Source organism: Triplophysa rosa, linkage group LG11 (genome assembly GCF_024868665.1).
Source record: "Triplophysa rosa linkage group LG11, Trosa_1v2, whole genome shotgun sequence".
NCBI lineage: Eukaryota > Metazoa > Chordata > Actinopteri > Cypriniformes > Nemacheilidae > Triplophysa > Triplophysa rosa.
In genome coordinates, this window is record NC_079900.1 from 15,193,713 (window position 1) to 15,220,564 (window position 26,852).

The 26,852-nt window shown below is 39.5% G+C and overlaps 4 protein-coding genes and 3 non-coding genes across 10 annotated transcripts in view; 6 read left to right on the plus strand and 1 right to left on the minus strand.

The window, feature by feature from the left end:
* Positions 1-686: 686 nt before the first annotated feature.
* Positions 687-2,560, plus strand: rps11 (ribosomal protein S11). The gene is made up of 5 exons (XM_057346578.1): positions 687-755; positions 1,312-1,446; positions 1,629-1,704; positions 1,979-2,108; positions 2,370-2,560. Exons 1-5 carry the CDS (start codon positions 741-743, stop codon positions 2,491-2,493), a joined length of 480 nt encoding a protein of 159 aa, XP_057202561.1. The 5' UTR covers positions 687-740; the 3' UTR covers positions 2,494-2,560.
* Positions 1,484-1,561, plus strand: LOC130562325 (small nucleolar RNA SNORD35). The gene has a single exon (XR_008963935.1). It is a non-coding gene; the product is annotated as a small nucleolar RNA SNORD35 (small nucleolar RNA).
* On the plus strand, positions 1,756-1,838 carry LOC130562326 (small nucleolar RNA SNORD35). Its single transcript, XR_008963936.1, has one exon. It is a non-coding gene; the product is annotated as a small nucleolar RNA SNORD35 (small nucleolar RNA).
* Positions 2,184-2,267, plus strand: LOC130562324 (small nucleolar RNA SNORD35). Its single transcript, XR_008963934.1, has one exon. It is a non-coding gene; the product is annotated as a small nucleolar RNA SNORD35 (small nucleolar RNA).
* A 119-nt stretch (positions 2,561-2,679) lies between the features above and the next one.
* Positions 2,680-8,752, minus strand: LOC130561915 (apoptosis regulator BAX-like). 2 transcript variants are annotated; one of them, XM_057346575.1, is made up of 7 exons: positions 8,700-8,750; positions 5,895-5,951; positions 5,151-5,193; positions 4,901-5,059; positions 4,646-4,781; positions 4,450-4,554; positions 2,680-3,978 (listed from the first exon to the last, which is right to left on the minus strand). In XM_057346575.1, the coding sequence occupies exons 2-7, from the start codon at positions 5,923-5,925 to the stop codon at positions 3,880-3,882; spliced, it is 573 nt and encodes a 190-aa protein (XP_057202558.1). In that variant the 5' UTR covers positions 5,926-5,951; positions 8,700-8,750; the 3' UTR covers positions 2,680-3,879. The 2 variants fall into 2 exon arrangements, with proteins under 2 accessions (XP_057202558.1, XP_057202559.1); XM_057346576.1 differs by lacking the exons at positions 5,151-5,193; positions 5,895-5,951 and having other exon boundaries at positions 4,901-5,043; positions 8,700-8,752.
* A 659-nt stretch (positions 8,753-9,411) lies between these two features.
* Positions 9,412-14,955, plus strand: hrob (homologous recombination factor with OB-fold). Its single transcript, XM_057346153.1, has 10 exons — positions 9,412-9,564; positions 9,722-9,775; positions 10,065-10,973; positions 11,445-11,528; positions 11,717-11,854; positions 12,308-12,416; positions 12,704-12,789; positions 13,765-13,884; positions 14,111-14,321; positions 14,685-14,955. The coding sequence occupies exons 1-10, from the start codon at positions 9,535-9,537 to the stop codon at positions 14,741-14,743; spliced, it is 1,800 nt and encodes a 599-aa protein (XP_057202136.1). The 5' UTR covers positions 9,412-9,534; the 3' UTR covers positions 14,744-14,955.
* A 4,741-nt stretch (positions 14,956-19,696) lies between these two features.
* asic2 (acid-sensing (proton-gated) ion channel 2) overlaps positions 19,697-26,852 on the plus strand; it is a 330,404-nt gene continuing 323,248 nt past the window's right edge. The window contains exons 1-2 of one of the 3 annotated variants that reach the window (XM_057347073.1): positions 19,697-20,129; positions 21,017-21,627. In XM_057347073.1, the coding sequence (XP_057203056.1) occupies positions 21,034-21,627 (594 nt within the window). In that variant the 5' untranslated portion in view covers positions 19,697-20,129; positions 21,017-21,033. Of the gene's footprint in view, positions 20,130-20,634; positions 20,663-21,016; positions 21,628-26,852 lie in introns of those variants that run through there. The other 2 variants (XM_057347074.1, XM_057347072.1) reach the window with 2 other exon arrangements.

Consider the following 26,852-nt stretch of genomic DNA (forward strand, 5'->3'; position numbering starts at 1 on the left):
AATATGGGGTTGTAGAAAATAAAAATGTTTTTTTTTTAGATTGTTATACCCTCTCTATGTACATTTGACTGAGGTTGACTGTTCACATTTGAGTGTTCTTTTATATGTTATATCAATATATAAAATGTTCGTCAAGCCCTAAAGCAAAGCATTTGTGAAGGTATGTAAAGGCATAATAATGTTAGTACCGCCCATAAATATGGTACCGCCTGTTACAATAGGCAATACACAACGGATTCAAATACTCGCATTCTTGGCATGTTAATAACACGGCTTTGTCAATAGATGATTGTGTGAATGTTTTAATAAATAACCACATAAAACAATAATAAAAACACTTCGGAGTCATTACTATGGCTTTGATCTACAAGTCTGTTCGATGGCCATGTCATTCTTTCTAAATGTCTAGATACCTTAATTATATTTACAAGTTGTAAATCATGAAATACAGTTGACGTACTGGCTGCTTTCTAAGCCTAAACAAATCCAATATGTTGAATCACACTTTTGAGCAAAGGAAGTGCTTGAATAAGAAATTAAATAATATCAATTGTTCTATACACAGACAGTCGTTTTTAAACCTGAAACAATGTTAGAGAAAATCCAATATATTTTAATACAGTTGAAAACAAGCAAGTTCCCCGCAGCCCCACCCTCACTTTTTTCGTCATATCCGGTAAAAATCTCTCTTCCGTCTGTCTCGCGCATGTGTAGTCCTCTTTACGACTCGGCTTGCGAAGATGGCGGACATACAGGTACGTAAGCTCGAGCGGCGTGGTTGTTAAAACGTGAAGGATTTGACGTTACACCTTAGCCCAAAGCATCAAATGCTTGTAGATTATCTGTAATGAAGACATTATCGAAGCAGATATGAGTTAATTGACCACTTTTAGGACTATAACATGGACTTTAAAACCGCGCCTGGCCGATGGGGAGCATTGTTGAGCGGAAACTCAAGCGGCCTTGTCTGTCTGACCAACAAAACATGGTTTCTGAAACGTCTTGCCGTAATGGAAATTTAGAAATTAGCGCAGCGTTATGTTTACTAACTAAACTAGGTTTTGTCCGCCGAATCCACCTCGCTGCCTGACTGAAGAACTGCATTTGTATGCAAGGTACTGCTGCACATGGATAGCCTTTCCTTGCTTTGCGAAACTTTCCAACGCCTCTTGTGAAAACTTGTTTAGATGCCCGTTATGAGGTTATTTTATATATGTATTGCAATTTTTGCTTATACATCGTTGTCTTTGAATTTCGGAAACATGAATACGGTCTTTCACCATTTGTAACCATTTATGTGCTTCCTTTTAGAATGAGAGGTCTTATCAGAAACAGCCCACCATCTTCCAGAACAAGAAGCGGGTTCTGACCGGTGAAGGAAGTGGCAAAGAGAAGCTCCCACGTTACCACAGAAACATTGGGCTGGGCTTCAAAACCCCCAGAGAGGTACATTTGTGTTTATGCATACGTTTAATCCATAATATGCATATGATGTCTTTTCTCACGATGGTCTTCCTAAACTCTCTGAGGATACTGCCTTTGGCATTGCTGATGCAGTTAAACATGCATTTATGTTTTGACCACTTCACAGTTCAAATGATTAAAGTTCTCATTCTGTACTTCCCCAGGCAAGCGAAGGCACTTACATTGACAAGAAATGTCCCTTCACCGGAAACGTGTCCATCAGAGGCCGGATTCTTTCCGGTGAGTATGCACCGTGTAAATATTTTAAAACTAGTTTTTTTTTCATTGGGATGCAAATGATGCCTTTTCTCACGATGGTCTTCTGAACCTTGAGTTTTGAGGATAGTGCCTAATGGCTTTACTGATGCCTCCCAGTATCTCTTAAGCTCTTTTTCATATGTAATTTATATCGGTTATATCTTATTTCCCATTTTGAAAACAGTCTTACAGGAATAGTTATGTGCCACCTGTTTTAAACTTGTGATTTACTGTTGAATTTGTTACCTATTTTTAGGTGTGGTGACCAAGATGAAGATGCAGAGGACCATTGTCATCAGGCGGGATTACTTGCATTACATTCGCAAGTATAACCGTTTTGAGAAGAGACATAAGAATATGTCTGTTCACCTCTCTCCATGCTTCAGGTTAAACACTTTCTGTGGTCTGTGCTTTGAGAACACATTAGATGTTTTGCAGATATGCTCTAAATAAGATTCAGCTGCAAATGATGTTTTTCTCACGATGGTCTTCCAAGTCTCTCAGGCTCTGACGACACTGCCTTATGGCATCACTGATGCAGCAAAAAAAATTATTGGGATGTTCTTTGCTTTGGTTGTAGAGTTAGTGCTTGGGAATACCTGTTAATGAATTTAAGTTTGTTTCACTAATGTTCTGTCTGTCTTTAGGGATGTGACTGTCGGTGACATCGTTACAGTTGGAGAATGCCGACCTCTTAGCAAGACAGTGAGGTTCAATGTCCTGAAGGTCACCAAAGCAGCTGGTGCCAAGAAGCAGTTCCAGAAGTTCTAGAACTGTTGTTTTAACAACATGGCTACTCTATTGTGAAAACGAAAAATAAAAATGTGTTCTTTAATAATGTTTCTCATTGGTTTGAATGTACAGTTGAGAATCCGTGGTTTCACTGTGCTAAGTTTGGTACAAATGCATTCTGCGTAAAGGGCCCACATCACTGTATTGTCATCATTAACCCATCTTATTCAACATGCCATTGAGAATTCGTATTCTTGGTATATAAATTGATAACATTTAATGTTGTTTCCGATGTGTTCAGTATTTCCCTAATTTATGTCTCCCCATATTAAGAAACTTGTTTCTTTTGAGAGAGGGAGGACGTGGTAAAAGAACATTTATATATGGCAATGTAGAGGATCACTGGGCATTTTGTAAGCTTTCATTTTTTTGACATCTTCCATAGCAACAGGGTCAACCTTGCACTTTCTGTTTTTTTATTCTCTGCCTTGGTTAAAGATCCTTTCAGGGCTGCGTTTCCCAAAAGCATCGTAACCTTAAATTGATTTTAGAACCATTGTTACCAATGGAGCTACAATCAACGTAGGCTTACAATGTTTTGGGGAAACGCAGCCCAGCATGTTTGTGAATAAGGTTTTAATGCATTTGGTACCATAAAAAATGTGTAAAGATTAGATCCAAGAGATTATTCAATGGTTGGCATTTTAAGAAATCTTTAAGGTATTGTAGTAAATTATGTTGTACATGCATTTCTTTCCAAAATTATAGAATGATGTAGAAAGTGATAGAAAAGTAAAACATGTTTATTTGTAAAAATTATACTTAAATGTCCTAATTCAACTAAAGCCTAGTCCTGGATTAAGATAATCCCTGTCCAGTCCCCATACAGTTAAAAGATCAGAATCTGTTACTCTTAAATAAATTGAAATGAATAAAAACAGTTTTATTTTGCATTTTACAAGATAAGATGTGCATGGACTTCATCAGGGTACACAATTGACAGAAAAAGAGTGGTGTCTTGTAAAAGGCCAAGGCACTGTCAAAAAAAGAATTGATGAAAAGCCTAAAACCTTTATCCAATATATAAACAATGTATAAAAAAGAGACAAGGGTAGCAAAGTGGGTTTTTTGATTTACCAGCAATAAAAATATAGTACAGAGGAGACTAACAAGACCATAATGCTGAGTGATTGGTTGACTGTGTTATTGTATTCCTTACCAAAAGTTGCAAACACTACATTTATGCTTGAGAGGTTTAACCCTACACCTTCATGATTGAATATAGAAAAAATAACAGAATATGAAAGATCTTAAAACACCATTTTGTTTTTAGTCAAACTGTCCATTCCTCTGGTCTCTTCCCTCTTTTCGTTCTCTTTTGCTAAACTGGTTCACCTCAAATTCCTTGTACTTTTCTGTGCGCCTTCAAGTTTTGCAAATCACCAGGAAAGTGGCAAGACATCCTGCAAGGAGGACCCCGATGATCTGCCATGTGGGGGTCCCGGAGTAAGAGAGAATTCCCCCCTGAGAGAAAAAGGGTATGCTTGCGATTGACAGAGTGAGAGCAATTAGGAACTGACAAGTTTATTATTTTAACAGCATAAATTGAAAAATATCTGTTTTCAAAATCCGTTGTAAATGAAAATATAAACTATCTGCCTCTAAAATGATTCTTTTTTGCTGACAATCATGTGTCCATTTCGGTGAGATAATAAGGCAATCCTTATTACACAGCGCTTTGGAATACTTGGTTTTGATTAGACAGTTTTGGCATTCCAAGGTTGGTTATTCCCTGATAACAACTGCTCAAAATTAATAACACAGGGTCATCTATGCACTGCGAGTAATCATGACTGGTGCAGCTTAATATTACACATATATTAAATATAAATATGCCTAGATAATACAGGTCTGTGTGACAATGCCACGTTGATTCTGAAACACTCTGTACTCTTTAGAAGTTTAAGGAACTGATTGTGTGAGGAAGTGACCTACCCATCCACCCTCTTCCCTGATCCAGTTAATCACATGATCCTGAATGAAGGACATGGTCCAGCTGATAATACTTCTAATGATTTCAGGATTCTTTGTTAAAATAGCCTGTGACCAAAGGAGTGAGAATGTTAGATACATCAAATCAAAACAATGAACTGCAATAATATGATACTGAGCAGGTCACGTGTGTCTTCACCTTGATGACAAGTTTATGTGCAAAGTAGAAAAGTGCCGCCACCCTGCCCCAGTTGAACTTCCCATCAGAGAAAACCCCACGGGCCACTTCGTTAAAGAAGTCTTTAGTAAGTTGAAGAGCAGGGTTGTTCAACATCCTAACACAAAACAACATGCACGATGCACGACGCTCACTGAGTTGACACGATGTCATCCAGTGAGCATTTGTGAGCACAGCAATGTTTATAGCGATCAACTCGTCTAAGCACTAACTTACATCTGCAGCCGTACATTTCCATCCAACTCATCATATCTTTGCTGCAAACACTGTACAAGACGTTCATGGTTAGGGTTACTCAACTCCACTGCACCCAGCTGACTCCGGGTTACCTCAGCATCGCAGTCTCCAGTGCGACAAACCTGCACATAGATGGAGCTGGGAGAGAGGGTTGAGATGTCCAAAGTAATGAAGAACAACAGAACAAACATACAAGTGATAGCCATAACCCTAAGAAAAAGAAACCTACTTTTTGAGAAGTGCAGTTCCCAGGTCTAGTACCGGATCAATGCCTTCAGATATAAGAAATAGAACATTTTTATTACTCATCAACATTAAGGAGAGGGGTGAAATTTGGCTTTATTGAACGTTATTTAATGTGAACATGTTTGTAGTAGAGCCACATAAAAGCCAAACGTTGAGAAAAAAGTCTTGATAAACAAGTCACAGCATATTTTACAGCACACGTCTGATTTTCAAATAGCAGATGTGGTTGGACTCGTCAGTGTTTGTATAAGCACATGTTTGGTTTCAGTTCTTGCTGAAATAAGTTATTGCATGACTTCAATCAATGCATAAGCTGTCATTTAATAAGAAATGTAACTGAACGTCAAAATTAAAAACCCAGTGTGCTGCCTACCTAAAAACAGTTTTGGGGCATCACCCCAAAATTATGTTGGCATGTTTAAGCATGGTGTACTGAAATGACATTTAGACAGCTCAGTAGGTTTTAAGTTATCCATAGTGTTGCAGTCATTTCAAAGTGTTTATAATATAATACCTTTTTACATTACAATAAAAAGGTTTATTATTACCAACTGTAATGGAGAAAAACAAAAATCTAATAATTTTTATTCAAGTATTTAAAAAGTCAGCAACTTGAAATATGAACAGATATCCCTGGACTATGTATTTACTACACAAACATCTGCATACATGTCACAAGACATAAAAAAAGCTTAAATAATTTTTATGGACATAAAGAGACACTCACCTGTATAACCTTCAGCTGACAGTGCTGCCATATTAGCATGAATGTAACCTAAGAACACTTAAGAAAAATCCATATTGACAGCGCTATTAACGTTGATGTCTAGCTTCCGTTTTCCTTCCAGCAGCCCGAGGGATAACGGAAGCTAGATATGGAAGGCGTTTGAAGCCTTGCTTCCGCCTGAGTGGTTCAGTATGCGGTTTGAATCTTGCCGCGACATTTTGACAGCCATATAAACCAAGTTACACAAGCACGTTCACTGCCCTCTGCCCAGTTGAGCCCAGACACTTTCCAGTTTGAGAAAAATAATATTGCCCCTTCTGCTTATTATGACCAAATAATTGATTTACACACATTTGATAGCCCCATTCATTTCAGGCCAATACGTTTATTACACAGTTATGTTATACAATCATTATATGAGTGATTCTATAATTACGGGTACATACGTATGTCCATGGGGTGTATTTATCAATTTGACTAAATATTCATTTCAAGCAATGACCAATTTTATATTAGGTGATATTTCTCTTTCTTTTAATAAAGAAAGTTAGCAAGTTCTTTAATTTATTTAGCAAAAAATGCAAATTATATACTGGAATTTTTTTGTGCTGTCCGATTTCATACATTTCAAGTTTGCTCTTCAAAATTAACCCTATGACATGTTTGTGTATATTATTTTCAGCATTATTTGTTCAAAATAATCATTAAAACATGATAAAGGTGTTTTTAAAACTAGTTGAATCCTTAATAAACATAAAATTATTCACTTTGTGTGTGTCCGAGAAATCGTTGTCAACTACAGTATGTTACCCATTTATATAACCCCTATAAATCAGCAATGGTTTGCTCCAAATTCAAATAAGCAACAATGTGTAATGCCACGCCCTTTTTGGGAGGAATTCTGAAAACAGTGTGGTAAATTTCAACTCCTCCTCTTCAATATTTCATCAAAATGATTGTCTGCATATGGAGTGGATTAATTGTTCATCAACTATGTTATCAACATTTTCTTGTGTATTTACCTTAGATGTTATAATCAACAAAATGTAAAGAAAGTACATAGAAATATAAGTTGATCAAGGTCATATGGTGACATGTTTAAGGTCTGTAGGGCCTAAAATGGGCCTACAATGGAGGAAATGTCAACTATGTTACCTGTCAACTATGTTACCCATCAAGTGTAACACAGTTGACAGGGAATAACACAGTTGACAATGTTGTAAGGGTTTACTGGGTTTATGCTTATTAAGTCCATTGATTAAAAAACATTAACTTGATTAAATTGATACTACACAGAAATTAAATGATAATATATAAAAGTGTAATAAGGTAGTAATTACATAAATGCATGATTTGAGTTATACTTATCAGGGAAGAAGTCAGCTGATCTGAAACGTTTTTTTAACTATTGTTATTAAAATTTTGAATGATACAGGGATTAACTCAACAATATTATCCATACACTAAATAAATCCTTACACTCTAGCTAGACTTAACGACATCATTATAGATATTTTCCATTCTACCCCTATAGCCTACTCATATTAACAAACAATAATTTCATGGATCATTTTGATATGTTTCAGTGATTTGAAATGACAGTTTCCTGATGACATATGTAATTTTAGCCCTATCAATTATGCTATACACTATTTCAAAACAGAGTCATTTCTGGTCTAGAGAGATGAGGTTATCTGCTGCCGAGAAGCAGCGCCAGTACAGGGCTCGGCGTGATGCTGATCCTGAGAAAAGGGCTGTATATTTAAAGAAACAACGAGATGCCTGGCATGCCTTAATGGCATGCCTTAATTGCATCTGACAGATTGTAGATTTGTTATCAAAATAAAGTTTTTATCATAAAGGTTTCTCTCTTCTTTTCCTAATGCTTCCCGTCAACTGTGTTACTTTGTTGTCAACTGTGTTACATGGGATTTTTGTGCCATAATTTGTTTAAATGTTGGCTGAACTGTAATAAAAATGATGGGGGACATTTTTAGAGAGCAAGGTCTGACATAATAATGTTGAATAACTCTAAATTCAAAGTAATGTGGATTAATGTCGAAAACAAAAATCATCCTTGATGATACTATCCCACAGAATATCAATTATCCAGCTCAAAATTCATATTTTCAAAGCAGTTAGACAAACAACCACAAACAAACTGAAGAATAGACTAAAGAACTTGCAAACAAATGTTTTATCAAATGCTTAGTATTTCATTCATGTCTTCTATGACACAACTTTTGTCTGTAACACATTTGACAAAATAATGAATCAGATGTTTATTTTGATTTAAATATTTAAGTTATCATTTGAGCTTAAGCTTGCCAATTAATGAATTTTGCACATTCCAGTGATATATAATGGAAACAAGTAGAATATTTAGCAAAAAAACACACTGATTTCTTCACTTATAGGTTGGTATGAAATGTACCCCTAATTATAGAATGACTCACATACCACCAGAAAATACACATTATATTAATATAAATAGATTAGTCTATGTGGAAATAGATATTGTTATTTCTAAGCCTTAACTGGCGCAAAATAAAGTGTATCAGAGACCACACCAGGCACATCTGTAATGTATCTGCTTGTTTTACACTCTTTGGCCACCAGGTGGTATTGTGAGCAAATGAAGCCTCGAGAAATGAACCCTTTTGTGAACCACTTGGCTGAAAAGCATCAATTCTTCACGGGGCTTCATCTCGCCACCACTACAGACATCTCTGGATATGTGTAAATTACTACACATAGCATACTGTACATGTAAAAAAACTGAACATAAAAGAAAGAGACACTCACCTGTATTGCCTTCAGCTGACAGAACAAGAACATAATGAAAGAACACTTCGATATGTACCATCCCTACTGGACAAACCAGCTTCACCAGTTTAATGGTCTTACTTGAAACATGGTAGTTGTAGCTTCTACACTTTTTGATCTTATTCTGGATTATGCATATGGACCCAAGAAAGATCACTAATGAAATGTGATTAAATACTAAAACTACATTTTCTGAGATTTTTTCAAAGTGTTTTTGTTACATGTCATAGTGTTAGCATCTATTAATTTTAATTGTGGAAGAAGACTTTAATGCTTGTGGTAGTGTGACAGTATCCTGTGCTAGGATGCCTCCTCAAGAAAGAATTGAGAAAAATTGGTCTCATAATTTCTTTATAGATCTTTATATGTATATGTCACGTATTAATGCCCCCCTCCACACTGATGCATGTTAAATAATTTCTATAAATGAGTGCTTTCACATTTATGCAAATAAAAAGCATTTTACAGATATACAATTCATCTTAAGGAGGCAGTATAACGTTTAATATGGTTAATATCGAACAATTGTTCAAAACGCAGTTCAAAAGTAACAATCAAGTCGTTACACCAGTCTGTAAAGTTTTGAACAACTCGTTTACATTGAGACAAGAGTATCCAGTAGATGGCGCTACTGTACCGATGTTAAACACGCCCTTAAATATACGTCACATGCACACGTCACATACGCCATCTGCGCCGCCGAGAGGTGAAAATACGTTTCAGTGCAGTATTTTTGGTTGTTTGTTTGTTTTCATATATACGTTTGTAATTAAAAGAAAACGTTAACAACGATTAATGTTTTACATCTGCATTCATGATTAACAGAACAGACATGACAGCCGCGGTAAGATTCCACATTAGCCTGCTTGTCAAAAACATTGCAGTCAGTTGATATATTTTGGATTTATATTGGATATATTGGACATGTTTTCATAGAATGATGATCATTAAGGCGAATTAATGTGGTTTTAATGTTAAATACTCTCTGTTGATTGATACAGGCTTGTAATCAGTGGACGGGCTTGTTCAACGTCGGAGAACAGTTTGATGACGAGGTTTGGGTTCTATTTGTCTCGTATAACTTTCAAAGCAGTCTGTATATTGTCAATGTGTTAAGTTTACGCAGAGCACGTTTGTTATGGTTTTGGAATTAAGAAACTTTGATAAAAAGACGCTTTATAGGCCACATGTTATCAGTTTGTTTGCTCTCTAGGAATCAAACCCATGACTTACCGAGCTAACGAAGACATCCGTTTAGTAAAATGAAGGCTATGACATTCAGCATTTGTATTCCTTATGCACTTATTTTTGCATTGGTCTTCATGCTTTTTTACCCACTGTTAGGATTTGCTTGAAGCTGATTGGTCATGTGCGTCAGAGTCCACATCTGCCTCTGCTTCTGCATTCTTAAAAGATGCTAACCCATCATCCGACCCTGGGGGAAGTACATCAGCATCTCTCTGTGCCCCAACACGTGGTCCTGTGAAAACTTCAAGCGACCTCTCCATCCCTGGCCATCGCTCTGTATCATCCTCTGTTTCCTCTCTCCGAGCACCAGCATGGTCTCTGCAGCCCTCCTCCTCTATCCAAACAAACCCCCCACCCCCATCATCTCTCAGTGTCATGCAGAGAGACCTTCCAGCTCTGGATGATTTTGATGACTGGGATGTGGATCTGGATGAACTGGATGAAAGCGTTTCTCAAATTGTTTCTCAGCCACAGAAGAATTCAGCGTCAGACTTGCCCTTATATATCATTTCACCCGCTAAACGACTGAGACCGTCAGCATCTAGTGGAGCAGCGCTGGCGGTGTCCTCTCACAGTTTTAGTTCCTCAGTGTCAGCAATGCCACGACACTTAATCAACCCCTCATCCACTGCGCAAGGGCCCACACATATGTCTACCCCTACTACCCCAATGCAGATTCCAAGGCTCATGCGGGGTCCAGCGACACCGGTCTCGCAGTTTCCCAGACCTGTCACTCCTAAACCCTCAGTTGTGTCGCCTCAAGGGTGGGCTGGTCCTTCAGCACCGAGGACCCCCCTGCAGCCCAGGGGTTCTCTCTTCCACTCAGTGTCCAATCCTGATCCCTCTCCCACACTTACACCTCGACAGCTCAATACGCCCGTCCTGACCAATCACCTGGTCCAGCTGGTGTCTGCTGCCAATAAGACGCCTCAGAGACCACAGAGCAGTGTGACACGAGCTAAAATGCGTCGCTTCCCTGGCCCCGCAGGTGCATTACCACAACAGGTAGGCTAACCACTACTTAAAGGGCTAGTTCACCCAAAAATAATAACTCTGTTATGTTTTCACCCATTTGTCATTCAAAACCTGTATGACTGTTTCTTCTGTGAAACACGAGAAGATATTTTCTTTCTGTGGTTTTGTGTTCATACAATGGAAGTCAATGGGGGCCAGTGTTGTTGGGTTACCAACATTCTTCAAAATATCTTATTTTGTGTTCTACAGAAGAGAGTCATACACGTTTAAAATGACGTGAAGGTGAGTTAATAATGAAAGAATTTGAATTTTTGGGTGGTCTATCCCTTTGACAATTCTCTGATACATTATATTGTGTACTGCGAAAATGCTGCACTTTAAAACCATTTTTGAATTATTTGTTTATTATTCTTTCTGCTTGAATTAAGAGATTGTCATGGTTTTTCACAATGTGAACAAAGCAGCAACGTTGTATCGTTTGTTTTTATTACGGGCTTGCAGGTTAGTGAGCGGAGCCTCGATGACATTGTTGTGTCAGTTCCTCAGACCCCCGCACACGGAGCCGTTGCTCGTCTACGAAGTGAGGTGAATGCATACTATACGTCATCTTTTACATTCTGCACTAAACTACAGTAAATGGCCTTTACTAATGGTTTATAGTTGTGCATTCCGATGTGGTGTTTGTTCCCAATCCAAGATTTTGTCCATCTTATGCTCGCACACACCGAGACACTGATTCTCATAATGGTGTTTTGTCCGTTTCATCTCAACAGGTCTCAAGCTCTCAAGGGAGTGAAGAAGATGAATTCAGCAGGGGTCCGTGGGCAGTTATGAAGGCTGAAATGGGATTGGACGAGAGGAACCCCTCTTGCTTCCTGCACTCCTACAGTGTTGTCATGGTACTCCGCAAGGTGAGCCGCTTTAATTTCGCAGCATGCTGTGTATTTAAATGGGCTTCTCTGAGCGTTATACTAGTGTCATCTTTATTGGCCCGTAGATGTATTTTTTAATCTGGATCTGAAAATAAATATTTGGATATTATTTAATACCGTCCAGGACTAATGAAGACGCTCGAATCTCTTAGTGATTAACACAAACTTAATCAGCATTGTCATCAGTCACCTTAAAGTCATTATAAATGTCATTTTAATGTGTTTTGCCCAGTGTGTCATAACTATTCTCTGCTAATGGCAAACGTGTGTTAAATATTCATTAGGCTGACAAGTGCTGATTAGCTTTTCACTTGATTCATTACCAGTGGCCTTGAGGCTGTGACTGTAACTTATGTTTTTTCTCTCATTCTCTTGTTTTGCTCTGGTACTTTTGTGTGACTTGTTCTGTTTCTCTCACACTTCTCCCTGCAGGCTGCGCTCAGGCAGCTGGCTAAGAATAAGGTTCCTAACATGGCTGTTGTGTTGAAGAGCATCACACATACGCATGCAGATGCCAAAGCTGTTTTTAGAGACCCCACAGGTACTGCTAAAAAATCTAAGTGTACACTTGTGGTTGCACCGTCTCTCTTTGTATTTGTGCTGTTTTTGTACGCTGTATTAAAGCTGTATTTTAGGTGCACCTAAATGTTGCTTTGATGCTGATTAGTTTTCACATTAGAAATGCTAAAAGATTCGTGTCGTGGTGTTATGACCATATCTCTCTAACACATATAAACTCTTTCTGTTCTGAATCTGAAATCAGCCGGTTATTGACTGTGCCCAAGTCTTTTTTTAGTTTCATCCACGTTCTTTTTTCCATCTCTAAAGGTGAGATGCAGGGCACTGTTCATCGGCGCTTGATGGAAGAGAGACAAGGCGAGCTCAAGACAGGAGCTGTGTTATTACTCAAACAAGTAACTCTTTTAGACATTAATATTTCAATACTGTTTACAATAGGGGTGGGCAATTAGTCATTTGATTTCGTTGTAACAAGCGAGATACCCTCTTAAATAAAAATAGATGGTTTCATCGGGCACACACACCTGGCCCCAAGTTAACTGCCGGTCTGTGATTGGTCTTGCTAGTGGCTAGTAATATAACAATTTATATTATGTTTAATTTATACGTATATTAAACTTTTTGTATTTTAAGTGTATTAAATTGAATTACAACTACTCGACAGTCATTGATTCTTTGTGGAGGTCTACCAGAAGCTAAGTTTAGGCCTCATTTGATTATGTTGTAGCCACTGAAACGTCTCTATATTGTAATTAAGTTATAATTGTATACTGTAGTTAGTTAGGCCTACAAGTCAACCTGCTAACCATAGTTTTATGAAGTACAAGTTACAGTTAAATGAAAAATATCAACAGATTAAGTCCTTAGACAAAGAACTTTGTTTCTGTTTTATTCATTTATATATGTATCTTCTAGGCTACTTCATATGTATACAGTATATTAAAGATAGAATATATACAGTGTATATAAAGAATAAGTAAATGAATAAATTCATGCACAAACGTGCAGTCAGGGTAAATGTGAAAGTTGGATTTCTAGGTGCTGTAAAGTGGTGCTATTAGAGATGCACTTGTAGTGCTTCTGTGGTGGTTTCTTGTTTTTTTTCAACCGTGTTTGTATTCTGAGCGAGCGGCATGTGTCAAACTTTATCACTCAAGTAGCGAGTGATTTATTGATTTAAACGCGACTGATCGTTTTGGCTTGGCTCGCTTGGTCACATTTTCTGTATCAAGCATGTATAGATTTGTGTAAATACGTGGCACCCTATTAAGGTGGGCTTCCCCAGTGTAGTGTAATTCCAGTTTTGGGAGCTGGCTCATGAACTTCTGTGCATATTTTTTTATTTCTTGTTCTCTTTTCTGCTTTCAAAGGTGGGCGTGTTTTCACCATCACATCGAAATCACTACTTGAACGTCACGCCCAATAACCTTCTCAGGATTTATCCACCTGACGGAGTCCTACACAACTCTCAGATATCCCACCCTTCACTGGTGAGTTATGGCTTTCGGTGTATTTAAAGAAGACATCCTTGGAATAAGGTCTTTCTCCAGTTATCATAATTGTTTTTTTATTAACCTAACATGGTGGTCTCCAGTGTATAGGTCGAAGCTTTGAGCAGATTCTTGACTTCCAAATTGTTGCTCAGTTTTGTAATTACTATTTGTAATTTTGTCTTATTTGTGTTCGTTTTGCTGCTGCTGTGGTGTGTGCACACAGGAGCTTGCGTCTTGTTGCGAACCCGCCAAGCCCGCGGGGGGCCCAGTCTGTCAGATGGAGCTCCACTTTGATTATGATGATGATGAGGGTGAGAAAGCTGTTGAGTTAAAGAGGGCTGATGCTGGTGTAGATCATACTGCAGCTGTCTCTAATGAGCTCTGTCAAGCACAGAAAGAGTCTGGCCCAACAGAGGACACACCATGGGACACAGGTTTGTGTTTGTGATCGAGTGCACTTGCATGTGTGTTGAAGTATTTCAATTGGATGTTTAATGCAAGCCATTTTAATATAATTTGAGATGATGATTTCTTATCAGTTATCACTCACCCTGGATACTTTTCAGTCATGCATTTTTCATGTAATTTGAATTTAACATTCGAACATTTCAGATTATATTAACACGTATTAGATTAATACAAAATTAACACAATTGACAAAAAAGCTTAAGGCTGTATTAAGCTTAGGGATAGTGGGTTTTCTTTTACATTGGATGGCATGCTATTGATCAGTTTAGCAATTTCTTTGACAAGATGGTTTAAGTATTTATATGTTTGCATATGTTTCTCTTCCAAAGATGATCTAGATGAGCTGCTCGGGGAGTTACCTGTGGAGTCATATGGTGGAGTACTTTAAACACGCCGTCACTTTAAATACAGTGTAAGCAGTAGACCATGTCTGTTATTAATACATACTGTAACCACACACTTATGAACACAACATATGAAAACAACACCCGCTAATCAAATGCTTCATCACTTTTGTTCAGGTTTTGTGTAAACCTTTGTAAATATGTACATAAATCACTTGTCCAATGCATAATTTGAAGCAATAAATACCCAATGAGACCTGTAAACAAGTGTTCTCTTCCTGAGTGGTTGTGTCTTGCTGACAAATGCGACATGCTTTTGTATTGTACAAGTGTAGAGAACATGTCTGCACAGATCAATGTCCATTTCATGCTGAAAACAGCTAATCAAAACAGCAAGTTTTCTTATGAATTTCAATCAGCCATTAAGAATGAAATTTGCCAGCTGGATTCACTCTTAAAGGACTCGAATGGCATAATGAGTCATTTTTGATGTGCGAGCGGAGTGGCTGCCATAATGGGGTTTGTTCACGCTGTTTAAAAGCTTTCCCATGGGTTACTGGAAGACTTCTTGAGTGGTTAGCGTTACTTTATATCTTCAACCTTTTACATTTGTACTCGTCTCTAGTCATTTTAATACTTCATGAATTGCTCTGTACTAATGCATTCTTGGTCTTGCTGTCACAACAGTGTGTCGCTAATTGTATTATTGATTTCGTAGGTGAGGTTTATTAATTGCAAGGCATTAAAAAGCTGTGGTAGCGTGATTACTTATTCAGTCTTCCCTGACATATTGGCTTGTGTATGATAATGAATTGGTTAAATATTCAATCTGTCCTCTCTCTTCCTTTAGGTTACAGGAAGGTAAGATCAATTAGTTGGGGATCATATATGGTTGTTGCAGATTAGCAAATTGCAGAGCAGAATATAAAATTGGTTTCTGTTTACTAGCTTGCTGAGAAATTGAGAATGTATCTGTAAATGGGGGGGAAAAAAACAGTAAAGTATGCAGAACTGTATTTGTACATGCCTGTATTGCATATATTATTTTAATCTGGTATATCAGTGGCTATAAATGCAGCATTTCAGCTTTTCATTCGAACTAGCGGCATTTCATGGGTATGTTCAAAACCTTAATAAAGCTGTTCTTGAGTTAATTGGACAACATGACACAGCCTAAAGTACACTACTGTGTCAGGACGGAGCTCAGAACAAAGACAGTGTGTTAAATGTTATCTGTCAGCATGTCACAGATGTCTCTTGTTACTTGGAGAACTAATGTGAGTTTCATCCAGGACCCAGAGGATGAGTAATCTATGTTTAAACTTTGCTCATTATTGGAATTAACAGGGCACAGGGGTCTTGTCTCAGTTGCTTCATTAAGTCATCAACAGTCTGGAGAACCTACAGCTGTCAGCAGTATCAGTGAGTGTCACAGAGATGCTGGTGAGTGACTGGCTTTAAATGACATGTGTGCTTGTCTGAGGGCACAAAGGGATGCACCCCACACAAAGGGGGCCTTGCAATGAAAATATTTAAGAACCACTGCTCTAGATCTGTGTTTCTCACAGCGCCAAAGTTTATTAGAGGACATCGACAGACTTGAAGGGGGGTGACTGAACATTATTTAAAACGGGATGAAACAAGCATTCAATTATGCTAATTATTTTTCATTTTGTGATTTTTACAACGCATTTCAAAAGGTTTTTTGTTAGAAAGGTTGAGTTCCACTATTGTGATTACAGCATCTGGAGTGAACGCGTTCTGCAGCTCCCGAATTTGTCGCTAGGGGGCGACGTAAGCACTAATAATCCGAGTCCCATTGAAACACGTTTTGCGAGTCATTACTGTGTCTAATGTGCTTCTGCATAGTCTTTAGCTTCAGTCCTTAAAGACATTACTTCACAAATTCCATTCTGACCTTTTTCTTTAGGACTAGGTGAATTGCCTTAATTAATTAATCGACACTTGAAAGGAAGCCAGATTTAATCAGTGTAAGGTCTCCTTGTCAGTTTTAAAAGGCAGTCATTGTTATATATTGAGTCACTTCAGTGATCAATTGCCCAAGTCTTCAGCATTGATTGTACTGCCTTCAACACCTGAGCCTCTATCCTGCCATTTAAATGCACCAAATCTCCCAAAATTGGTCAGTTAGAAATACTAGAATTTAGGATTTATACTAGTTTAAAATTTATAGCCGTCATAGGAAGCGTTATGTGGTTAATCCTGGTTTAAATCATTATCCTGCAGGGCCTGTTGCAATGCTGCATGCTCCAGATCTCTGGATGACTTGGATATGAACGTTTCTCTCAAAGAAAATACTGGATATGCCAGACAAGTCTGATGAACTTCTAGGGATTGTTTTAAAGCTTTTTTGTTAGCTTTGTCCTATAGCTAATTGAAGAAAATAGCTGAATGTGTGTAGATATGATTCATTTTACTATTTGTATATTTTTATGGGTATGGTTGATATACCAAATTTCCATCCCTTAAAGTGATACTTCGCAGAACACAAAAAGATTGGTAAAATGTTGGTAACCGGACAATGCCGGCACCCATTCACTTCTATTGTATGAACACAAAACCAATGCAAGTGAATGGGTGCCGGTTACCAACATTTTTCAAAATATATTTTTTGTGTTCGAAAGAAAGAAAGAAAGTCATAAAGGTTTGAAATGACAAGAGGGTGAATCAATGATAACAGAATTTTCATTTTTGGGTGAACTATCCCTTTAATGCCCGAAACACTGTCCCCCAATGTTTTATTTCATTTCTGGCAACCACAATATTTTTTTAGTCATTTCACACATCATGAAAACAGTAGCCACTGCTCCTGACCATGGATTAAATAAGACGGATAATGTCAGTATATTTCATTTTTAAACCATATGGCAGTAGGTATTTTCCTTCAGGTAAGGCATACGTGTGTCTTTTCTCTTGCCAAACATTACAGGCGGTCATGGCTTCATATAACTTCCAGCTGCCTATTGATCTGTGCGCATATTCCACCTAGAATCGGAGCTGTGTGTGTGAGTACCGTCCACTCATTCTGTGTAAATGTATTTGCAGGGGTTCATAAATTACCTCTGCTCGTTCTCTTGCTCGGTTCCTCACGTCTGCGTACGCTGGGCCGAAACGGATGAGAAAATCAGGGGACTGGAATGGGGAAATGAAAGAGTGTGGGAAAAAGACTGATGAGGTAGAAAGAGAGAGGAGTGGAAAATAAAATAGGTGTCAAGGGCAATGAAATAGACAGAGTAAGCGGGTCTGAAAACATTTGCTCCACCTAAAAAAGTTGTTTATGGTCTATTGTAACACAGAAACTTTGTTTTTTCATATGGCAGTCGTGTGGAGGTTTATGAGAGGTGAACAGAGCTCAAGGAAGCGTCCAGTTCTTGAGGCTCTGCTCTCCTAATGCGCTCTGGCAGCTCCAGCCAGATGAGGCGTGAAAAATGTGTCGGAAGAGCAAGTGCAGAGGATGTCAGTTCAGAAGTCTCCCTGCATGACTGTCAGACGAGCAGGGACTTAATTTCCACTGGGGACAGGGGGGACATGTCCCCCTCACTTTTCAAAATCCCGTTCGTGTCCCCCTCACTTTCAAATTGGTTTGTAATGATTTTTTAACCACACGCCGTCATCTCCACGGAGAAGTATAGGACCGAGCAGGACACAGAGAGTCTGCCTGCCTGTCCATGCGCGCGTCGCGTGCACACTCTAAAAATAGATCACTGAAAGATTGTTTTCAATCACGTGGTTTTAATTTGAATTTAATAGAAAATTGTTATTACGTGGTCGTTGTTTCGGTAGGCTATGTTAAGCTGTTTCCTTGTAATGGACTTCTATAGGGAAGAAACGCGTAACGCGTGATTTATTACTTTTTTCGTTTAATAAGGACTCGTTATTTTAACAGCAGTTAGTGTTTATGACAAGGCTTGACAGAAACGTGGGCTTTCCTGGTCGTTGTTTAGGTACGTTAAACCTCGCTAAGCATTTTAGAAAGTCATCCTGTTCGTCTCCTTCCGACGGCAGATTCAGGTTTACAAGCCATGTTTTCCTCCATTTCTCAGTCAATACTCGCATTTCCCCCCTTCATGAACATCCACTTTTGCTACACAATAAAAACACCTTTTGGTTTCATGGTTTAATCAATTTAAACCATCAAAAACAACGCAAAACATAGGTATTTTGAATTTGTGACAGGATTCAAATCAAAAACATTTTCCCCCATTTTTGTGTCCCCCCACTTCTCAAACCAAAGTTACACCCTTGCAGACGAGAAATAAATGCCCAAAGTATTGTAGCAAGTTGAAGGAGGAATTATGTTTTTTTAAAATATTTTTTAAAAATGTATTTAAACGTTATCCCCTTGTGGCAAATCCTTGTATTCCTCCAAATTTTTCTCTCGCTGTCATCTTATTTTTCATCTCACAGCTTCACTTGCTCTCCCTCTCTTGTCCTCTTCATTCCTGTCTGCTTGCATTACGACACACACTTGTAGCTTCTCTCTCTCTCTTTCTCTCCCCCCCTTGATCCTATCTCTCTCTCTCTCTCGCTCTCTTTGATTTTCTCTGTCCCCCACCCCAACCGCTTGTGACTTGAATGTTGTGCAGACGCAAGCATTACACAGAAACACGTTTCTCCTCACACACACACACACACACACACACACACACACACACACACACACACACACACACACACACACACACACACACACACACACACACACACACCACACACACACACACACACACACACACACACACACACACACACACACACACACACACACACACACACACACACACACACACACACACACACGCGCGGTTTATAATATTACACGTTGCCGTGTGACGATCGCTGCCCGCCGGGCACGAAATACAGTATCTGTCATCTGAACAAAACTGTCGACATCCCCTCCCTCTTTTTCTCCTCTCTTTCTCGCTCTGCCCCCCCTCTCCTTTTTGTGAGTTTTCCCTTCTTTTTCTATTCGTTACTCACAATCTGCTTCTTGTAGCATCCATCAGCCTCTGCGCCGAGAGGAGTGGAGTATGAGCGCACGCGGCAAGAGAGCACAGAGAGCGCGAGAGAGGGAATACGGCGCAGACTGGGATTCAGTAAGCATCCCCTAAAGCCTCTCTCTCTCCCTCTAGACTTAGCTCACATCTGTACCGGTTCAGCTGTTGTTTGCTGTCGGCGTGCGTGGAGAGGAGCAGAAAACAAGCGCGTGATGTTGGTCGGGGCGGACTAGAGCGGAAAGCGCCGGGACTGGGAGAAACTCGCGCTCGCGCACTCCGTGGACCCGGGATTAAAGACAGACAGCATCTTCTACGACCCGCCTCCCTGTCTCTCTCTCGCTGTCTCTCTCACCCACACACAGGGCAGGCACTCATGCACGACGGGATGTTGTGTCGTTAGGCTGCACGTGAGGTGCTTAGAATTGCCATTGGATGTCCGTTGACCGTGTGTGTGTTTGCACGTGCATGTCTTATTTATTTATTTATTTAAAAGGGGATGAGATATTTATTTTTCCCTCTTATTCTCTGTGAAATATTTGCTGTGTTAGCTTCAGCCAGTTTCCAAACATCTCACAAACAAGTAAGAAAGTTAGAGAGACATTTGAAGAGAGCGAGAGAGACAGATGGTGTGATGGAGAGGGGCTGTTAGATGAAAAAAAAGAGGCTGGTGATGGAGAGAGAGGAGGATCCTGTCATTTGGAGGGCTGATCTGAAGGAGGAGGAGGAGGGAGACCCTTGGGCAGCATCTTCCACTCCATCTCCACCCTCTTACACTGCTTAACTGGAGCAAGATCTCTTCTGCTCATCCTTCACACCGTTATCTGCTGTGTGTGTGCTCTCTGGACTACTCTGATATTTATTTATAGGAACAGCTCTGACCTGTAGTGTTCAATGGACCCTCTGTTTCTGATTGGTCAGGAGACAGTTTGGCTATGGTTTCAGGGGGTGTGTTTACCTTGGTTTGTATTTCTTGAAATAACCACACCTTTCATCCTTCCTTGTCTCCATCCATCCATTTCTCGTTCTTTCTCCAAAACCATTTTACAGCGGTCAGTGGGGTTCACATTACATAATCCGCTCTCTCGCCTGGTGTCGACGTTCAGCTTACATTTTTCACAGCGCCTTACAGTGCCACGGTGTCTCTCCATGTTTGTGTCAAACCTGCTGTTTGAGGAAACACTGTATTTCGTGATATATTATTGATGTGGCTGTGAAACTCTAATGAGGTGAAATACGGACAGAATAAGATGCCAGAAGGTGCCTTGGACTGACAAATGCTGTGTGCTGATCTCCCCGCAGGTGTGTGCGTGTCAGCGATGGACCTGAAGGAGAGCTGTGGAAGCGAAGCCAGTCGTGAGACAGAGAGCAGGAGCATGGGAGGCCCGTCGTCTTGGCAGTCGTTCACCCACAGAAGCACACTGCACGGTTTACGCTTCATCTTCCCCTACTCTTCCTCCTCCCATCGCTCTGCTTCACGCCGGCTTCTTTGGGGCGCCGCCCTGCTGGCCAGTCTGGTGCTGCTGGTCCTGGAGAGCGCAGAGCGTCTGGCCTACTTCCTGTCCTACCCTCAAGTCACCAGCGTGGACGCTGTGGTTTCTGGGAGCCTGGTCTTTCCTGCCGTCACCGTCTGTAATCTCAACGCCTACCGTTTTACACGGCTCACGCAGAATGACCTCTACCACGCCGGGGAGCTGTTGGCCTTGCTGGACGTGCACCTGCAGATTCCCGATCCGCACCTGGCCGAGCCTCACGTGTTGGCCTTCCTCACAGAGAAATCCAACTTCACTAACTACCGGCCCAAGGCCTTCAGCATGCTGGAGTTCACAGAGCGAGTGGGTCACGACCTGAAGGAGATGATGCTTTACTGCCGTTTCCAGGGCCAGGAGTGCAGCCACCAGGACTTCAAAACCGTGAGTATCTGCAAGATGCTTCGTTTCACCTATGGCTTGATATTCTGGAAGGTGTGCATTTCACCTCTCTGGACCACAGAGTAATGGGCTCAGACCTGTGAGCCTTAAAGTCTGTGTATTTGTTATCTTTGTTGTAGGTTTGTAAAGACGTTAAGGTATTGATTGTTGTTTATGGTGAAGTTCTGGATGTTAAGCTGTGGAGTGAGCAGTTTCACTGCTTTTGTAAGCTACTCTCTATCTGTGTATGACTGAAAGAGTTGCAGAGAAAGTTGGTCTGAAGGTCCAGACAGCTCTTTGCACCCTAACTGTGACACCATGTCTACCCGGATGCGAGACCATTATAATCCGAAATTCTGTCCGCACTGGATGCGGCGTGACATATGCCTTGTTCTTAATAGGTTGTACTGTCTTTTGTCAAGTCGCATCGCCCCACTCGCATCCGGTGTAGACAAGGTCTTAGTTTACTCTTCAGTAGTTTTGCGTAGCTGAACATATTGAAGGTCTGGGAACTTTGGTCTGGGATTTTGGCCGCTTTCATTGGTCGCAAGAGGCCATATGACTGACAGGTAAAGCAAGCAATCTACGTCTTCCGGAAATTCTGTGGAATTCAACCAATCAGATGACGACTTTGAACGTGCTGAAGTGTTTCCAAGAAAGTGTGCCTTATGCATCAGATGTTCAGCCACAGTCCAAACTTCTGTAATGTGATGCACTCATGATGTGTTGGTTATCTGTAATAATATGTTTATTTCCTACAGTACTAGTAAGGATTCAAAACAGACTGTATCTCAGCTGATGTTTTGTGATGTCCCTTAAAGACATGCTTCTGTTTTATTACTTAATATAACATTTTCATAACAAATTATATTATCCACATAACAGTTTGAGTGTCAGGATGTTTTCTTTTTGCTATATTTTACTCGAGATGGCATAAACACCGCAAGTTTGTGTAAAACCTGATGATATGTGTTATCTCAGCATGACTTTAGAATATTCCAAGGAGCATGTGTGTGCTTCAAGGGAAGCAAGGAAGTGTGACTTTATGCACACTTGAGTTAACACTGTAAATGTCACAAATGTGCATTTTAGATTTAATTTAGTGATGTAGAAGTAGTTTTTGTGCCTTTTATTTGATTGTGACTTTCCATATGGCCAGTCATTCCTTCCATCCTTCCGCCATATGCATTTACCTAAATCCCCAAAACCTGCACGGAGTACTGCTTCATACTGTGTTTTCAAAAGGAATTCTAGCCGACTACAATCTGTGACAGCCTTCACGTTTGTTCGCCAGGTTGTGAGACAGAGCCATTTGGTTGTAAACATCAGAAAAGGAACACTCCATTATTGTGGGGTATTGTGTGACTGGTTAAAGTGGTGTTTAGTATCTTACTAGAGATGTAAATGCTGGCCGCAGCTGTGTGTTTTCTCACCACTGAGGGCCTGAGATGATGAGGGTTGATAGCTGGTGTGATACTCAGTTGGAGTGCTGCTATTCTCCTCAGGGGTTGAGGTCTGTTCATTCCCCCTCAGTCGCTACACGTGTGCTCTCACTGGTACTAACTGCGCAAACACGCACGCTATAAACAAACTCGCACACATACAGGGATACACCCGCTCTATGCACCAGTTTGGTTTTTGTTTAATGCTGCTTTTCCTTGTCATGTATCGAGTGAGTCATTGTTTTCAGAAGGCAGGCATTATAATGCTTTTGCTTGCTTTTGGATCTCTTTGTTAAATAGAGCTGTTAAGTCACATTTGTAACAAACAGAAGATAATTACACTATAGCAGTTTATGGAAGCATTACTTTAAATTACTGTCAGACTATATAAATAGTATTTTGCGATATGTAGCGGTATCTGGCTCAAAACTAATGAGGATCTCAATTAAGGATTACATTTTAACAGATAATTCGCATTAAATACAACTAATATAACACAACACAACACAGTTTTTCTCGAAAGTCAGAAACATAATGAATCAAACTGTACAATTTCACAAAAATTTTCACAAGCAAAATTTGTTCAGGGATTTGAATCAGTAAAGGTGTTTTAAGTAGTTCATTATTAGAAATAAACTGTCAGAACTTAATTTGCTTAAATGAATGGGACTTTCCAAGACTATGTATAAGAGACAGAGGGGAGGTTTATTTGACTTTTTACTCCAGATTACTCATGTTCAGTACAATGTCACATAAGAGCAGTTATGCTGTTGTCATGCTAATTAATACAAGCTAATACAAACTGTACTGTTACACAGGTGAAAAATGTAGGCCTAATTAGGAGGGGGGCCGTTCATACAACAACGTTTTCAGCTGAAAACTAAAAACTTTTGATACATTGTGGCTGTTACATGACAACTGTGTTATAAGGCACTGAAAACACAAACTTTTAAAAATGGGTCTCAAACGGTGAGTTTTTGAAAACAACAGCAGTGACGTCTCTGTGTAAACTGAAAACCTGTGAAAATGTGACTTGTGAAAATGCTGATGTCATGCTCATTTTACGTGTTCAGCCTGTTGGCATGCGTGAGTATCCCCAAACGACTGTGTGTTTGTGCTTCTCAACATAATTATTTACTTTTATTCATAATTCTTAACATCACCATCTACTGGCCTGGCATGCATAATACAGTGTTTTCAGTCGTTTATGCGAATCCGTGCCAATTTGTATTCCATAAATAGTATTAGAAAATAGAATTAGTATGTCTCAAATTGTAGCATGTTAAAAAGAGTATTCTAAAGATTCCCGGATGGTCTACTACAAGAAATTCGAAGTGCAGAATGATGCACACTCTAACGGCTAATATTACCCACAACTCACGCGAGTAGGCGGAGTTTAATAAAATTAAACAACTGATGCATCACTAAATTATTAAATATAACTATGGAGTTAACATTAGATATGAAACAATGAGTGGATAAATACTAAAATGGAAAATAAGAGCTGTATTTTGATGTGTGTGACAGTTAATGGCCACTTCCGTTTCCTGTTAGTATGTCCCAGTTTTGCTACACACTAAAATGTATATACTTTTCCATAACAAAAACAGTACATACTTTTAGTGCATAGTATAAGTAGGTGAATTGGGACGCAGCAAGATTGTTTTGACAATGTTGCAATGCTTACATGAAACTTTTAAAAAAAGCAAAGGAAAAACATTTCTGTTTTCCATTGTGTAAATGTGGCCTTAGTAACGTTCCTGCCACACTCTGGTTCTATAAAACCTTAAAGGATTCTTTCATACGCTTCATATACGTGACCCCTTAAAAGTTCTGTATCAAAGGAATCATGAAGAGACACACAAAAATACAAAGGAATTCTGGATAATAATAAATTATTATGTTTTTGTAGACCCTTTCATAATATCATCTCCATCACCTCTTCTCTTTGATCTTTGTTTCTCTCTAGTGCAGGGTTCTTTATATTAGACTACGGCCTGCTCAGTTCAATGTTTATGGCCGTGCTGTGCTCCATGATACTCGTTTCATCTTTTCATGTAGTTTTTAGTCGTATTATTACATTGTAAAAGGACTGTAAATTATAACATGAACAGTCAGGAGAGGCTCTCAAAAGCTGCATTGTATTAAATCTGGGGGTTTTAGTGGATAGAAATGGAGGTCTGCATAAGACAATGATTTCTTTTGCTCTGTTTTGCTTGATAAAGTAAATGTAGGTTATAAATGATGAGGATTTTGGTAAAGATACGTAATAAAATGACGTAATAAATTGACTCCTCTCATTTGTCTGTTATAATTATAACAGGACGCTTGGAATCGCCCACGCGAGAGATGCGCTGCTGAACCTTCACACCTCACTAATGGGACAAAATTAATCAGTGCTTGCAATGTTCGGCATTATGTTAAACAAAATAATATGCATACTGTAAGTCTGGAGGTTTGAATTGTCAGTAATCAGTAGTCAGTAATTCACTTTGGTGTTGAGGCAGTGAATCATTTTTTTTCTGTGATGTACAGAAATGTGCTCAATGTGAGAAATATTGTTTATCTTGTGTAGTTAATGATTTTGGCTATGCGGCATCTTTATTGCTTCTTATGTTTGTTGTGACAACTTTGGCATTCATTCACATCAGTCATATTGTGGCAAGTCCTGATGTAGAGTAAACCGCAGACACATTGATTATGATTATTTTCTTTAAAATAGCTATCAAACTGAAAACTGTACACTTCCCTTTCTGTCGGTCTCTTGACGTTGTGTCGACAGAATGGGGTTTTAACTTGAGAACCTATCATCTCTGATTGTACTTTTTAAAAGCCAATGAATGGCATGCCAGTCTCCGCCCTGTGCATACGGGTATAAAAGGAAGATGGCGTGCCCATTCATTCACATTTTGTTCTTCGTAAACCAGTGAGACATCACATGCTGAGCATAGGCCCTTTTCACAATGACGTCACTTAACTTCTGCCTTTTCGCAGAGCAGTGTATCATAACATCCGTCTTGCAACAAACAAGAAGAATAACTTCCGTTTTGCCGTCGTGCTGGAATTTAACAACAGTGAAAAAAAACTGACAGAACACGTAACTTATTCAAGTACTTATCCTAGCACCTTCGCTAACACAAAAAGAAAACAAAACACTAACCTTCATAATCAAACAGGTACTGTTCAACGAAGAATTTGTATCCTTTCTCTAGCTTTGATCTTGTCATTAGTGAAAATTTGTCTGCAAGACGTTGTACATCATCTAGCCGTATTTGTGGCAGATGTGCAAGGGACTTGGTAAACTCCATTCTGAGGCACTAGAGGAAGTAACTTCTTCTTCTTGAGTTTTACTGGCGATTGGCAAACCAGCTTATAGGTCCATTACCGCCACCTTATGAACTGGAGTGCTAGCGGAAGTAACGATACACTGCTTCGCGGCAGAACGGAAGATGCATGACGTCATGTGAAAAGGCCGTATTGTTATCTCTGGAAATTCCTACTGGATTCTACGACGCAGAGCAGCGGACTCGTCCTCTTGTGTGTGACTTCCCCTGGGCGTTTCGGTAGCGGACCTAGGTGTCTAAAGGAGCAAATTTCTCTAAAAGAGCTGAAATTTCCTACAGCGTGCTTGTGTCGCCTGACAGGTCTCGCCGCTGTAATCGTGGATGCGACCACCTTGTCCTCGAACCTGACGGGCACGATACCTGCATCACATGCTTGAGCATGCTGAAGTAGCATTTGTCGATACGGCATGCCTAGGGATGGGTATCGTTAAGATTTTAACTG

Bases quoted from the DNA above. Each gene is read 5' to 3' on its own strand.
- rps11 (XM_057346578.1), top strand. The intron at 1,705-1,978 runs GTGAGTATGCAC...ACCTATTTTTAG, and splicing joins CAGAGGCCGGATTCTTTCCG to GTGTGGTGACCAAGATGAAG. The intron at 2,109-2,369 runs GTTAAACACTTT...GTCTGTCTTTAG, and splicing joins CACCTCTCTCCATGCTTCAG to GGATGTGACTGTCGGTGACA.
- LOC130561915 (XM_057346575.1), bottom strand. From the start codon at position 5,925: ATGGCAGCACTGTCAGCTGAAGGTTATACAG. The intron at 5,194-5,894 runs GTGAGTGTCTCT...TTATATCTGAAG, and splicing joins GTCAGCTGAAGGTTATACAG to GCATTGATCCGGTACTAGAC. The intron at 3,979-4,449 runs GTAGGTCACTTC...TTTTTCTCTCAG, and splicing joins TCAGGGAAGAGGGTGGATGG to GGGGGAATTCTCTCTTACTC.
- hrob (XM_057346153.1), top strand. From the start codon at position 9,535: ATGATTAACAGAACAGACATGACAGCCGCG. The intron at 9,776-10,064 runs GTTTGGGTTCTA...ACCCACTGTTAG, and splicing joins GAGAACAGTTTGATGACGAG to GATTTGCTTGAAGCTGATTG. The intron at 12,790-13,764 runs GTAACTCTTTTA...CTGCTTTCAAAG, and splicing joins CTGTGTTATTACTCAAACAA to GTGGGCGTGTTTTCACCATC.